We start from the raw sequence: 15,238 nt of genomic DNA on the forward strand, positions 1-15,238 counted from the left end.
GATGGTCCACGGGGAACTAAAATTACAGCCCAGAGGACTTGTGCTAAAGGAAGGGTCCAAGTATCAGAGATTGAGGAGGGCAGGGCAAGAAAGAGGTCCACCAAGCACATACTCCCATGAAAGCTGCCTCTCTCAGATTCAATAGAAATATATCAGCGACTTTCACAGGACCAACAGCACAATGATGTTTGTCAGTACAAGTCAGTAAGTCTAAAACCAACAACACAGTTCAGGTTATAGAAAATAAAGACAAACACTATAACAGGTGGCCCGTAAGAAACTATAATTCAGCTCACTCTTAGAAAGGGATGGAAGAAGATACTCTGGCCTTCCCCATATCCACTTTCTTATGGTCAAAATGCTACGCCATGAACTGATTTGTGTTTCTAGTGGGACAGAAATTTAGGTTACCTAAAGAAGTCTTTACTATGCAAATTGAGCCGGAGATGGTGATGGTGGCGCCTGCCTTTAATTACAGCACTCCAGAGGCAGAGGCCAATCTGATCTACACAGTTAGTTCTAGAACAGCCAAGGCTACACAAAGAAACCACATCTCAAAAAAAAAATGCAAATTGAAAAGAATTACAACTATTAACATTTATTACTCTCTAGAAAGTACTACCTAATCAAGACCTGACTCCTCCCTGTTATCAACAATCAGGAAAGTCAGAACCTTATCTGCCCAAAGATCCCACAGGTCTTTCCAGGGTGGCCAGAAGCACAAAACCAACCAGTACAATGTCTGCAGAGTCTCCTTCTCTTGTGGGCTGTGGCTGTCTTCCAGAGAATTGAATACAGGTAAGCAAAACTTACCCATACGTGACCAAGGAGATGATGTGGGAAACAAACATGTCAGAGCCCCTGATGGCTTTTTCCATCCTATTTCAAAAGAGCAAACTACCAAGTCTTGCCACCTAATATGCTATACTAAAGGTGACGATTCAAATCCAGACCACTCACAGCCACATTCAAAAGAATGTTAAAAATGTGGATTTTGTATGGCCTCAAAGTAGAAGAAAAGATCTCAAGGAGTCCAGGATAGTCAAGGGCAGTTTACACGGACTAGTTCTCTGGGATGCTCTGCTAGATCCAGGACTAGGGTACCCAACGGTGCATTCTAGAGTGCACAGAAACTTCCAGAGAAATCAGCAGCCCCCATGTCTGCTTGGGCTGATCCCCAGATCTCCAAACCATTACACAAACCTCCATTCTCCTCGATGCAGGCACTGAACCCCAGTTGGAAGCTTTTTTGAAACCACACAGACTTCAGAGTGTGTGTTTCCCAAGTGCCACCACCCCACAACTAGCCCAGAACCTCTCAGGCAGCAACACTTGGGCTGGTTTCCGTAGGGACTAGTCGTGATGGTTCCTACTTACGTAATGCATACAGGGTGAGGATGATTCCAGCCAGGCAGAATCCTTCAAAGAACCTGAGTGTGCTGAACATTGTCACATTCACCGACAGTGCCACAGTCAGTCCAAAGATCAGAATGAAGATGATGGAAAACAGCAGCACGGGCCGCCGACCAACCCTGCATGCGAAGAGGGGAGAAGTCAGGCATCCGCGTTAAACAAGGCGGCAGCGCTAAGTGCTGAGACCCAGCATCCAGTGAGCACACAACATACACTGAAGGGGTAGGAGCTAAATGTCTTCATAGTACCTGAACCCACTTGACTAGATCATGGCTTACGCCCTTGGGATAGAGGCCTCTTGTGGGATGTTGAACCACATACATCCTCCTCTAGGACCGAGAGGGCATTGTTCAAACAACTATAGGAGAGAGAATTATGATGTGGCCCTGGTCACCATTGCTGAGTCTATCTCTGCGTATACACAGGGATAGCTGAAGGCAAGAGAACAAAAATCAATAATAACTCCTCAAACACAAACCTTGACACGCCCAGCATAAAATGTCTTGAGAAACTGCTGACCTTTGGAACCGGCCCAGACGTCAACACGGACATGGAGGGAAGGTTTCACTTCTGTTCTCCAGCTGTTACCTTGGGGAGGTTATCTTGTTTCATAGGCAACCTACACAGGTCCAGGGCTGGGCCAGCTGCAACTGGCTTCAGCTACATGGCAACATGCAACTCTAAGACGACTACAGGGATCATACACCAAACTTAGACACTCTGGACTGTAAATAAACGCTCTGGTGTCTGACAGTAGAGTCTGCCGCAAAGGGCAGTGGTATAGTGAGTTCACAAACCACACCCAGAGCTAATTGGTGCGCTATCAATGACCACTAGGGGACAATGTACTTGGGGGCAATCAGAGGGCAGGTGGGGTAGTCTCACAGAAATTGAAAAACCACGAGTTCCCTCGTCCCCATGCTGACCATTCACCTTTCTCTACTTATTACAAGTAAAACTATGGCAACACAGCTGCAGCAAGCAAATTAATATTTAACACAACTGGCTTGGGCTTGGGCTGGAAGGATAGCTGACTGAGAAGGTGGGGGGGGAGAGGGAAGGGAGGAAATGCGGACTGGTGCCTTCAATACCACAAAGGGTAGTTAAGTGGCTTTAGTTGTCCTAGACACTTACGACTTCAAGTAAAAAGCTGGGGAGGGGCCGGGGGAGGGAGTCAAAGAAACAGACAGTAAAATTGTGGCTTCCTGGGGGTGAGAACAGAGAATGCTTATGAGCATATTTCACAGTCTCTGCAAGGACAATGGAAAGGATGTAAACTCAGAATGGGCAAAGGACCTAACTCTGTAAACACAGTCAAAATCACTGAATTGTGCACATTAAGGGACAGGTTTTATACATATGCAAATGCTTTCCCACTTAAAGCTCATTTTAAAGATAAAGTACTGCGAGGCCTAGTCCGTCTCCCACAACTTTAACTTTTATAACATGTAATATAAGATATAACATAATATGTAAAAATATAAATGAAATATTTAATAGTTTTAAACATAAAATGTAAATATATAAAATAGAACATTTATACTATAATATAAATACAAAGACTTTCTAATGGCCCACCCACTTGAATTAGTCTTTTTGATTTGGGGATATGGGGCCAAGGCTATGAGTTTATAACAATGAAAAGCCTTTGTGTTCGGGTTGGGGGCCACAAAGTCCTTACCAGGAAAGATCTTACAGATGCCTTTGTCCATGCCCAACTCACTTGCAGAAGTCCATTTAAAGCATGGCTTACTTGTCCTCTTAATAGGAAGTAGAGTATACAATACGAATCTCTATCATCTGTTTTTAATTCCCTGTACCCACCTCACCTGTGAATGGGCTCTGTTTCATTTCTTAGAAGAACATGATGGGCTTGGCCTGAATCCCCAAGCTAAACATTTCAACTTCCAACCTTCCTGCACTTCTGCTGTTGTTTGATATTGTCTTTCTGTGCAGCCCAGTGTGGCTAACCTAGAACTCTGTGTAGCCCAGGTAGACCTCAAATTGATAGTCCTACTTCCAACCTCCCCAAATCCTCCAGTCTCAGGTGTATGCTACCATGCCCACTTATTCCTGATGCTCAGACCTGTTTTTTCCTATTCTAATTTTGTCTTAGAAAAGAGGATTGAGTTTTATTTTTAAATCTTGTAAAACACATTCCACTTACCTCCCTCCCAAATGATTACTTAAATCAGTAAAACACACCTATCAATCAGTGGGGGCTGTGGCCTCTGAAGTCAGAACAAACACCTTGGTTTTGCATTCAGGCTCATACCACATTATCCCTGAGCTATGTGAGAAAGGCCACATTTTCTCCACGGGTGTTTATGGAGGTCATGTGGAAATTTGCCAGCAACTCAGCGACCATTGGCTACATCACTACATGAAAGTTACAAGCCTCGTATGAGCTGGTTCCCCAGAGTGGGATTACAGCTGAGTGACAGCAAAGACCTTTGTCTTCCAGAATCTTCTAAGGTGTAATTATCTGAAGTCTCAGAAACTATTCTTTTATTTATTTATTTTTTTAGCTTTTGGGGCGATAGAGACTCTGAAAATGGGATTATAGCTAAGGACCTCAAATTTGGTAATTTTCCAAGGAGGGTAGCATGAAAGAACTTGATCCCATTTTACTGGTTTTAAAGATGAAGGAAGGGGTCATAAACCCAGAACACAAGTGGTTACTAGGGCTAGAGAAGACAAGGAATTGATTGTCCCCTGAGGGTCCAGAAAGGAGCTCTGCCCTGATGGTGTCCTGGTTTTATCCCGGTGACACCCATGTTAGGCTTATGAACTGTAAGATGATTGATTTGTGGTGAAGCTACCAAGCATGTAATAGCTAGTTACAGCAGTCACGGGGAACTGATACTGGGTCTCCAGGCAGACATCCCACTCCAATGAAATGACTAGAGGAGATCTGACTTACTTATTTATTCTGTTGGGGTTTTTTGAGACAGGATTTCTCTGTGTAAGAGTTCTGGCTGTCCTGGAATTAACTCTGTAGACCAGGCTGGCCTTGAACTCACAGAGATCCTCCTGCCTCTGTCTCCCAAGTGCTGGGAATAAAGGCATGTGCCACCACTACCTGGCTTGAAGGAGATTTTAATTCAGGGATTGTTTATAAAAGATGGGGCAAGCTGGCAAAGAACCTTTAGGACAATATCCACTTTGAAGTTTCTATCAGCTGGGATGGGGGGTGGGAGGTGGGACCAGATAGTAATGCAGGTAAGAAAGAGGCACTGTGTACAAGGAACCTGGTTGGTATCCCCTGCTGTTTTGCAGAAACGAATGCCTGAGCCATCTCCTCTTTCCTGGGGTTCTTCAGCTTATATCTTCCCAAGTATGCCTCCATTCTGCCTGTTATCGCTACTACAAACACAGGCCATCCTTCAACAGAGCCCTGTCCTGAGTGTTTCACATGTAGCTCAACTAACATGTTGAAAATGAAACTAGGTTTTCCTTTTAAAAAATATTTTATCATTTTAAATATTTTCATGTGTGTATGAGAGTACGTGTGTGTGAGGTGTGGTGCAGGTGTGCGTAGGTGTGTGTGAGGTGTATATGTGTATGTATGTGTGTATATGTGGTATGGTGTATGTGTGTGTGTGTGTGGTGTATGTGATTTGTTGGGGTTGGAGGCGAACATCAGATAGTCTCCTCTTTCATTCTCTACTGTATTCCCTTGTAACAGGGTCCTTGGTTGTCTTGTTAGGGTTTCTATGGCTGTGATGAAGCACCATGACCAAAGAAACTTGGGGAGGAAAGGGTTTATTTGATTGATGCTTCCCCCATCACTGTTCATCATAGAAGGAAGTCAGAACAGGAACTCAAGCAAGGCAGGGACCTGGAGGCAGGAGCTGATTCAAAAGCCATAGAGGAATGCTGCTTACTGGCTTGCTCCTCATGACTTGCTCAGCCTGCTTTCCTACAGAACCCAGAACACCAGCCCAAGGAAGGGACCACCCACAATGGGAAGGCCCTCCAACAGCAACTAAGAAAATGTCCTACAGGTTTACCTACAGCCAATTCTTTTAGAGGCATTTTCTCAATTGAGGTTCTGTCCTATCTGATGACTCTAGTTTGTGTCAAGTTGACACAAACCTAGCCAGTATACTCCCTTAACCTGGGAATAGGTCAGCAGCCAGCAAGCCCCCCAAATCCCCCTGCCTCTGTGTCAAAAGCTCTGTGATTAGGGGCCATGTGGCCATGCACAGCTTTTTACATGGGTGCTGGGGAGTCTTATGGTTATGTAGCAAGTGCTCTTGCTGACCGAGCCATCTCCATAGCTCCGAAACTTAAGAAAAGCTGCCTACCACTTAAACATCTGCCTATGCTGACGTTTTTAATTTTAAAGAACTTACATCATGACTTGAGTGACTTCCTCATGCAATCCTGAACCTGACCCTGCTGTAAGAAACAGCGGTCCCTCAAATGGGGTGATTTCTCTGCGTAAGCAGAGAGTAAAGTACAACCCACCCCTTTAACAGACAGGAGATGTGGGAAGAACAAAACTTAGCGGAAATGAAGGTCACTCAAGCTCCCCCAAAGCTACTACTCAAACATCCAACTTGTGATGCCTCCTTAGGACATCCCTGCTTGCTTGTCTAACCTAGTCCCCAGAAAGCCACTGCAGAGAACTGGTTTGTAACACCAGATTCTAGGCACTCTGAGCAAGATCCATTAAGTCTTTTGTCACCAGGCCCAGGCCTGGACTGTGACCAGAGAGGCTACTGGGTATGCATGTGCAAGAAAAAGACCGACACAACTTACACTTCTACCGATTCTTTAATAAAACCCTGCATTTCCTATTTAGCAAATTGTTCGTGGAACCAGGACACTAAAAGCGCTATCAAGTCTGCATTTCTCAGAAAGGAGGGCCAGGGATCATATTGGTATACATTTCTAATTTCTCTCAGTGAAGTTCCCTGGGAAGCAGTGCCTGCCAGATCAGTACAGCTCATCCTGAAAAGCTAGCAAGCCAAACATCTGGTCAAATAAACCTTGCTTTCCATCCTCAAAAACTAGACAGCTCCTAGCACAGGCCTGCAGAGGTCACTGACAGTTTTAATGCTGAACACAAGAAATGTGCCCATGTGAAGCCCTAGAAACAACGATTTAGCAGATTCTGGGCTCACAGGAAATCACATTGTATATCCACACAAATAGACACTAGACGAGGAAGGAAATTTCCACTAGTTAAAGTGGCCTGAGAAAGCTCTGTAGCCATTCCCACTGCCCTGGCTAGCCTTCTCAGCTAACCGGGATACAGAGGGCACCAGGAAAACACACACACACACACACACACACACACACACACACACACACACACACACGAGTCTATCCCTTAGCATTCCTGACATTCCTATGTCAACAGGCCTGAGACATGTTGATTCACACACAAAAAAGATTATTGTGAAAAGAGTGGGGTAGGGAAAAGCCACCCCACATCTTTGTCCTTGGGCAGTTCCTGACATTAGGCAATTGTCTTCCCTCTTGGACACAGCACCACAGTGTTCTTGTGTCCAGAGAATGCCTTAAATAAAAGTGTTGTGCCATGCTGGCAGTGAAGCTGTTCCGGGCCCTGTGGTGTGGTGTCAAGTCCTGAATGCAGCTCACAGCTGAGTGGACTTGGGGATTGATAAAGTTCTGGGCTCTAGTTTTTCAGCAATAAACAATTAAGGCTTGGAAATATCTGAAAGTGGCCTGTTACACAGTGATCAGTAAGCAATGGGCTCTTTTCTTAAAAAAAAATTATTTTGATGTGTACAGGTGTTTTACTTACATGCATGTCTGTGCCTGGTGCCCTCAGAGTCGAAAAGAAGTTTACCATGTGGGTGCTAGAAACTGAACCTGGGTCCTCTGGGAAAGCAGCCAGTCCTCTTTACCACTGAGCCATCTCTCCAGCCCCTAAGCAGTAGGTTCTAATGATGCCATTATCACTATTCAGGGTCTGTCTCCTCCTGGTCCTCCTCATCATTTATTTCTTCCTGAACCACGTAGTTTGATCTGGAAACCCACCCCTCCTTCCCACCTAAAACACGATCCGTCTCATTTCTAACTGCTACCCTTCCCTTGTCCACACTGACTACATACACATTACCCAAATGCCATTATGTTCTATTGTCCTCCTCCTCATCGGCACCAAGAGGCAGCTCCTGGCTAAGCCAGCGACTATCTCTCAGATGTGCTGATATTTTAAGGCTCCAATTCGAACTGACATCTACCCCCATTCATAAGGTGAAGGGTCTCCAACTCCTTCACTAAAGTTTTGGGTTTTGGGCGATGGAATTTCATTTATGTTGCTTGGGTTGGCTTCATGAAGTTCAAGCAGTCCTTGGCCTCAGTCCCCAATGACAACAGGTATATTCCACTTCACCCAGCTCTCCATTTTTTAAAAAATGTATTTTGTGCCTCCACCCACTTGGCACCCAGCTGTGCCTCTCCATGCTCCTCCCAACTAAGCATAAGTCGTCAGAATTAAATGGGGCTGCAGGCTGGTCTTTAATGAATTTAGATCCTCCTTCCCCCACTCTGTCATGTGTAGTGGTCAATTCTTTTTGGCCCCTGCATTCTCCAAGTGGCAGCTTCTATTCTGGCATCACTGGCAAGCAGAACAAAGGCACAGTGACTCTGTTAACACTGACCACTTCTCCTTAGCTAGCAAAGGTGTGCTGAGCCTTCCAAAGGTCCATGTGTCAGGTGTGTTGGTACTCACCAGTCAGCAATGCATCCAGTTATTAGGTAGCCAAAGATTAATCCAACCAGCAAGGAGAATTTAGCGATATGGACCTTCCAGGCATTATCACACACAAGATCCCACTAGAGAGGGGCAAACAGAAGGTAAATCAGAGAGACGCATACACATACACACATCTAGTGGCGCTCAACCACAAGGACATTACAATAACCCTACCAGGGTCTTGGCATTGCTATTGGGGCCATATCACATGTGACACTAAGAATATCGTCATTAGACTGCTTAAAATCCAATGGGGATTCTGATTTGCCCACAAAATGAAATGTGGTGCTTTAGTCTAAACAGATTATCTACATCTGCAAGGAGTGACACATGAAATCTGCAGACATGTGTGTCTTCTGTTCCCAAAACCACAGGAAACCGAGGGAGAGGAAAATGGCCAGAGAAACTGATAGCCTGGTGACCAGAGTCCTTCACACCCCACAGAGCTGCTGCAATCCAAGTGATGGGAAGGCCTGGCCATGTTTCCTTATGGGGTGCTATAACAACACAGGGATATGAAAGGCAACATCAGCATTCCCACTCTGTTAGACCAGCTGAACTGCAGTCTCAAAACAAAAAATAGTGAATAGTGAATCTGAGCTATGAACTTAATATAGTCTCACTTTTTTCCTATAAATGCTCTTGTGAATTGTGTTGTAGGGCTACCTGCACCACTGGAGTCTCAGACTTGGTCAATTTTATGCAGTTACGTTTCGTTATTTAATCAGAAAAATGAAAACGATCCTCGGGGCTGGGGAGATCATTCAGTTCATAAAGCACTTGTCATACAAGTGTGAGGATCTGGGTTTGAATTTTCAGAACCCACATAAAGCTGGTATGGTAATGCAATCCCAGAACTCCTGCAGCAAGATAGGAGGTGGAGACAGGGGAGTCCCTGCAAGCTTGTGGACCAGATAGACTGGCATACACAGTGGCAAAGGACAGAGAGACCCTGTCTCAAAGAAGATAGGTGAGGACAGGCATCCGAGGCTGTCCTCTGATCTTCACGTGTGTGATAGCATGTATGCATGTATGCCTACTCACACACAAACATTCATGCACATACAAGAGAAGAGAGGAGAGAGACAGACAGACATACAGAGAGAGAGAGAGAGAGAGAGACAGAGAGACAGAGAGACAGAGATCTTCAATGACTATTTTTCCTATTTATCTAAGTGGAAAAGGACTGAGGCTCACACACAGTGTCCCTCTAGGTCAGAGGGACAAGGGAACAGGGAGTGAGTGGCTAGTGCAATCAGGACTGCAGCACCCATCCTTGCTCTTTTTTGTTGCCATGCACCCTTAGTGGCAGAGAAGCCCTTCTGGCTACTATTCCACCTTGGAGCTTTTGACCCCAGGTCAAGGGAGATACAAAGGTGGGGTGGGGTATTGATCCCAGCTGGAGAAATGACCCATCATGGGAAAATTTAGGAATGATAGGACAAGTGGCCGGAGGCAGTCAGGAATGGTGAGGACAAGGGGTGGAAGGCACGGGGCCACAACCTGAACTGCCTTTTTAGGTGTCTCTTCCTTCGATCTGCCTATATAGGGAGACGCGGAATGTAATGCCATGGATTCTGGTACCCTCAGGTCTGACTGTTTCCACACTTCTGGAGCATCTGATGGAAACCAAGGGCGACAGCTATAGGTCTTGGCTTTAGTGAAATTTGGAAAAGATTGTATCAGCAATTGCCAAGAAAGAACCTGACCTAGACGGAGAAGGAAGGGGGCACCTGTCACTGCTTTGACATCTGCCCAGGACTCCTTGGGACACTTGATTGCCCATGCTCCATGGCAGGATTCAGAGGCTTTGAGAGAGTAACACACTCCTTCCTCTACCGAGTTGGCCCCAGATGGTCTGATACAGAGCTTAGGAGGGAAGGCCAAAAGATGAAGCACAAGCCACACAAAGGCCAAGAAGGATGGTTTGGGGTCGTTTTCTAGGTGTATTCATATGTCTGGGGAGGAGGAGCATTGGCTGCTTGAAATGCCACGTAGGTGGTCAGATGATACAGAACCACAGGGACTCCATCACCTGGGAATGAGCAGGAAGTGCAGATTAGGGGGCCCCATCCCCCAATGCATCCCCAATGCTCTGTGTGAAAACACGTGCAGGAAAGCCCAGCAATGGAGGCTGAAGAGCTATTCCCGTGAGCCTAAGCCACATGGACCAACTGTCCTGTTTCTGAGGATGCCATAAGTTCCCACCCTGCCTTTCCAGGCCACTGTGGAGACAGCCTGTGAGCTTCGTCACCCCAGGCCTCAGTGGTCTCCCAGGAAAGAAGAGGCTAACACTACACACACATCAGTACACTTCATCTACTCGCTCCAGACAGCTAAGGTGGGCTCTTGATGCCAGCCTGGGAAGCCAACATGCACTGATGTTTCCAGAAGAAAAAATTTGCTAATAAACACCTTTCTAATGCCAGGAGGGCAGACTTGGCCTTAAAACACGAGTTACAGCTTTGTCATAACCAAGGTGTTTGTATTCTGTTTTCCCAGCTCCATTTAAACATTCTGGGAGAGGCAGCACCTGCACCCATTCAGCTCCCAGCTCCACCACACCTGCACAGACTTCGGTCTAGCGTATTCTTGGCAAGCACTAAGCTGGCCTGACCCGGGTTGCTGCCTGGGGGAGAGACACCAGCTGCCATCTCTTTCATTCAGTCTACTTTTAACTACTTTCCCATCTCCACAGACCTCCCATTGATGAGTTTACTCAAGGTTAAATGTTGCAAAAGAGTACATTATGCTTATACTAAATGGCCAGGAGACAGGGGACTTTAATAAAAACATCCAGGGAAGTGGAGAAAAATAGCTGGCACTGTTGCCAGCTCAGTCACCTGAGCAATTACTCCACCCAGCCTGGGGCAGCCATGACCCAATTTAGTTGCCACCTAATAAGTTGTTCAGTAGTCACCTCAACATGACCCCTATCAATTAACAATGCCAGAGTGGAAAATTAGTAGGACATGGAGGAAGACCGAAGCACTCACACTGGCAATAAGGAAAGGAAGCCTCGTTGGCATCAGTGAGCCCGGCCTCTGTGGGGACTCACCCAGGGGCTCACCCACCCTGGGGTGGTGGGCCAGGGAATCCAGGGCAAGACTGCCACCTGTGCAATACAGCTTCATCAGCTGGATACATATCTGAGTCAGCAAGCACAGCGCCTAAGAGCACCCAGCAGGCTTAGCAAGATAAGGGTTACTCACTCTGGGGAATCCACCTACACCAACACCCTGGTCATGCTGGGGCCCACCCTTGAGGCACATAGTCCATCGGGCTTGGAGGGTGGGCAGGAAGGTGGCGGGTAGGGTGGGAGTGGGGTGAGGGAGGGAGATGAGGGAATCTATGGAGTTGGCTCCTTCGTTTAACTTCTACCAAAAATGTACTGGGCACATGAGGTGCGGCCTCACACACTCTTATCTTTTTGAAAAAGCTACCACGGAATTTCAGAGGTATGAGGAAGCTCTGGGATCACCTGGTTCTCAAATTTGTTCTCATTCCTACAGATAAGATTATAGTGATTGGTTACTCAGGAAGTTAAACTAAGTTTTTGAGATTTAAAAATAAAAATGTCTGACTAGAGCACTGTTGTAAAAAGTCTAAGACCAGGACTTAATGAGCTTGGTTACTGCCCCTCCTCCCCATCTCCTTCCTCCATCAATCAACCACCAAAACCAGTGGAATGGTGGAAACCTTTCAAGTATATCCTGAACATGTCGCCCATTCCACTGGTTTTGGGGTGAGGGAGATGCTCACTGGACTGGACTGTAGTACAAGCTATAAAGCTAAAAACACTAATTCTGAACCCTTACAGAGGTTTCAAATATGGTTTAGCCTCTGCTAGTCAGGTTCACACAACAAATAACTTTTCGTGCTAACTCATTCTGCTCTCGGGGCTGATGAGCTGAAAGAGAACAAGTGGTTGGGGAGTGGAGGGGAAGTTCTGCGATGCCAGTCAGATCCAGTAGGGACCAGGTGGTCTCGGGGCTTAAAACTCTGATGACAGCTTTACAAGAGTGGGATCCTGGAGCCAGTGGCCAGGACAATGACTTCCTAGTTTCTAGGCTTCCAGAGGAAATACTGGGCAGGCTGGGTATAAGGTGTTACACTGGGAATCCTTTGGGAGCTCCAGCCTATACTCCAGAAACTTAAGAGAAGCTGTTGCCCTGCATTTATTCCCTGTCTCCCGCAATGCCCACAGCAGTGCTTGATACTTGATGGAGCCCCTTCCTTGATTGGGTTTCCCTGAGCTATAGTTCCCAAGGAAAATGTAGGCCGAACCCCCACCCTTCAGAAACAGTACAGCCTGGCACGGACTCCATCTCCTGGAAACCATCCCCTAGAGAACAATGGGAACAGCCCTCTAATGAAGCAAGTTAACACTCCATCAGCAGGTTTAACAGGATCATAAAAGCTTCCAGCCACAGCCCATTCCACCATCCCACTCTGCCACCGGACTCACTTCAGAAGCATCCTGCAATACCACAGGGGACTCTGGCCCCAGACTTAAGGGCACGATGAATGATTTTACACAGCTCACACGACATAGCTGGTTTCTATGTGTTCTGTTCAAAAACCGACTTAAGAAAAGTCAGGAAAAATCTGGTAGGCTGCTTTTGTACTCATAGATTTAAAGGACAGACTACAAGAAATAGAAGTAGTATCATTTTAAGGCAATTATCAAATTTCACGACTTGTTAAGAGTGGAGACTAGTCACCAAGAAAAACTAATCATGCTTCTGAAGAAGATGGAAAATTGGGACATAGAGAAAACAATTTTCAGTAATAAGGAATTCTCTAACAAAATTTTTAAGACGAATTATTGAAAAGTTGGGAGAAGACAGGTTACTATCTGACTGTGTTAGGAGAAATTTCCTAGAGAAATGATGGGATGGGGCTCAAGAGATGGATCAGTGGGTACAAGCACTGGCTGCTCTTGCAGAGGACCAGGGTTCAGTTCCCAGCACCCACATGGCAGCTCACAATGGTCTCTAACTTCAGTTCCAGAAGACCCATTGCCTCTTCTGACCTCCACAGGTACCAGACGTGTATGTGGTACACATACATCCATACATGAAAGCAAATATTCATGCATATAAAATAAAAATGCATCTTTTTAAAAGACTAATATGTTTTGAATTTAATAGTTACTATTTCATTATTAACTTTAAGTAGTTAAAATTTCCATGCACCAAAAAATATCGTAAACAAAATTATAGATATCCATATTCATAAAACTACATCCACAGGTCTCACATTTAACTAAATTATTTCCCCCTGGTTTTATTATCTTAGCCATATAGACTAACATACTAAATAGAAATGTGTGTGCACACTCAGACAATTGACAAAACATGGAGTATAAATGGGTTGGGAAATAAAAATACTCAGGAAACATTTGATTCTGTTAATGAAAATCTAAACTAACTATATGTATTTAATTTTCTAAGGATGAAAGAGAGACAAAGAGGTACAGAGCTGCACAGGTGTTAACAGCAGGCACCATTTTTTTTTTCTGGATGAAATCTGACAACATACAGCCCATCCCTTTAAGCAGTATCTACTCTCTGGCCCAGCAAACCTCACTTGGTGTAACTTTTGCTCAAGGAAATTAGCAGAAATGCTCACAGAGGTTCCTATGCAACGACATCACCATTTGTCATTTACAAGGGCAAGCCATGAGTTCCTGAGGAAAGGAACTCATGCTTTCAAAAACTAATGACTAACAAAAACTTTCCTTGTGTATTACGGTGTCAGAATGAAAAGAAGTGAGGACAACAGCTGCTGTGCTCAGGGAAAAGGGGCATCCCAAAACATCTAGGCCAGACTGGGCTGGGGAGATGGCTCAGCAGGCGCAGGAGCATCCCAAAGCATCCACCAGAACAGGGCTGGGGAGATGGTTCAGCAGGTACAGGGGCTTACTGCCAAGCTGGATGACCTGAACTTGATTTCCAGAACTCACATGGTAGAAAGAGAACTGACTCCCACATACCTTCCTCTGATCTCCACAGGTCTGCTGTTGTACATTCACTGAGCATAGATGTACATACGCAACGTACACACACAATGCATGCATATATAAAACTAAAAAAAATGTGAGAGTAGATAGGAAACTGATTTTTATTTTCTAGTTTATACTATTCTTCTGTTCCCTAAACTTGTCCTGATTAACTGTAAACTATAAAATAGAAAGGAAAAATGATAAGGGCAAGACAAAAATCATTAAAAACAAAACAAAAAACCCAAATAAATATATCTCCTTTCACCTTTACAGGGATCTATATTTTAATGCAATCTAAAACTAGAGTCTGAGGCTAAGGTTCAGTTGGCAGAGTGCCCACCAGGCATACACAAATCTCTACGATCTATCCCAACATGGCAGAAAACCTGATGTGGTGGGTGGGACATGCCTGTCATCTCAGGTGAGTCAGGAGAATCAGAAGTTCAGCGTTATACACAGGCAAAATATGGAGCTTAAGACTAGCCTAGGATACATGAGACCCTATCCCAGTCAATAAGTAAATGAACTAATAATACGTTTAGAAGAAACTTGTTTTGAAAATGTTTGGTTGTCAACAGGAATTTTTAAATAGATAGAGAAAATAGAGGCGGGTACCGTGGGACATGCCTGAAGTCTTGGCTACCCACAGGTTGAAAGTGAGGGTTATCATGAACCCAAGAGTTCAAGGCTAGCCTGGGCTAAGACATCACACTGCTATTTCAAAGCAAGCAAGCATTTTAAAAGAAGTTTTGCAGCAGGCACACATGGTGGCATGTCCCTTCAATCCCTGCCTGTGGGCGACACAAACAAATGAATCTTAGTGAGTCTCAGGCCAGGCAGGGCTATAAGGGAGACCTTGTACAACCCAAAATGGGATTGTGGAACTGGAGAGATGGCTCGGCTGTTAAGAGTACTGGCTGCTGTTTTAGAGGACCCAGATTCAAATCCCAGCACCCACATGGCAGCTCTCAGCCATTTGTAACTCTAGTTCCAGGAGCTCAGACACCTCTCCTGACCTCTGCAAGCACCAGGCACACACATGGCACACAGACATAATGCAGCCAAAACACTCATACACATAA

At 45.3% G+C, this 15,238-nt stretch overlaps 1 protein-coding gene across 1 annotated transcript in view; it reads right to left on the bottom strand.

Annotated features, from left to right (window-relative positions):
• Slc22a23 (solute carrier family 22 member 23) overlaps positions 1-15,238 on the bottom strand; it is a 164,441-nt gene that overhangs the window by 118,115 nt on the left and 31,088 nt on the right. Inside the window, exons 2-3 of the mRNA XM_038332774.1 lie at positions 8,126-8,229; positions 1,378-1,532 (exon numbers count right to left, since the gene is read on the bottom strand). Of these exons, the coding sequence (XP_038188702.1) occupies positions 1,378-1,532; positions 8,126-8,229 (259 nt within the window). The remainder of the gene's footprint in view (positions 1-1,377; positions 1,533-8,125; positions 8,230-15,238) is intronic.

Source organism: Arvicola amphibius, chromosome 6 (assembly GCF_903992535.2).
Source record: "Arvicola amphibius chromosome 6, mArvAmp1.2, whole genome shotgun sequence".
Classification (NCBI taxonomy): Eukaryota; Metazoa; Chordata; class Mammalia; order Rodentia; family Cricetidae; genus Arvicola; species Arvicola amphibius.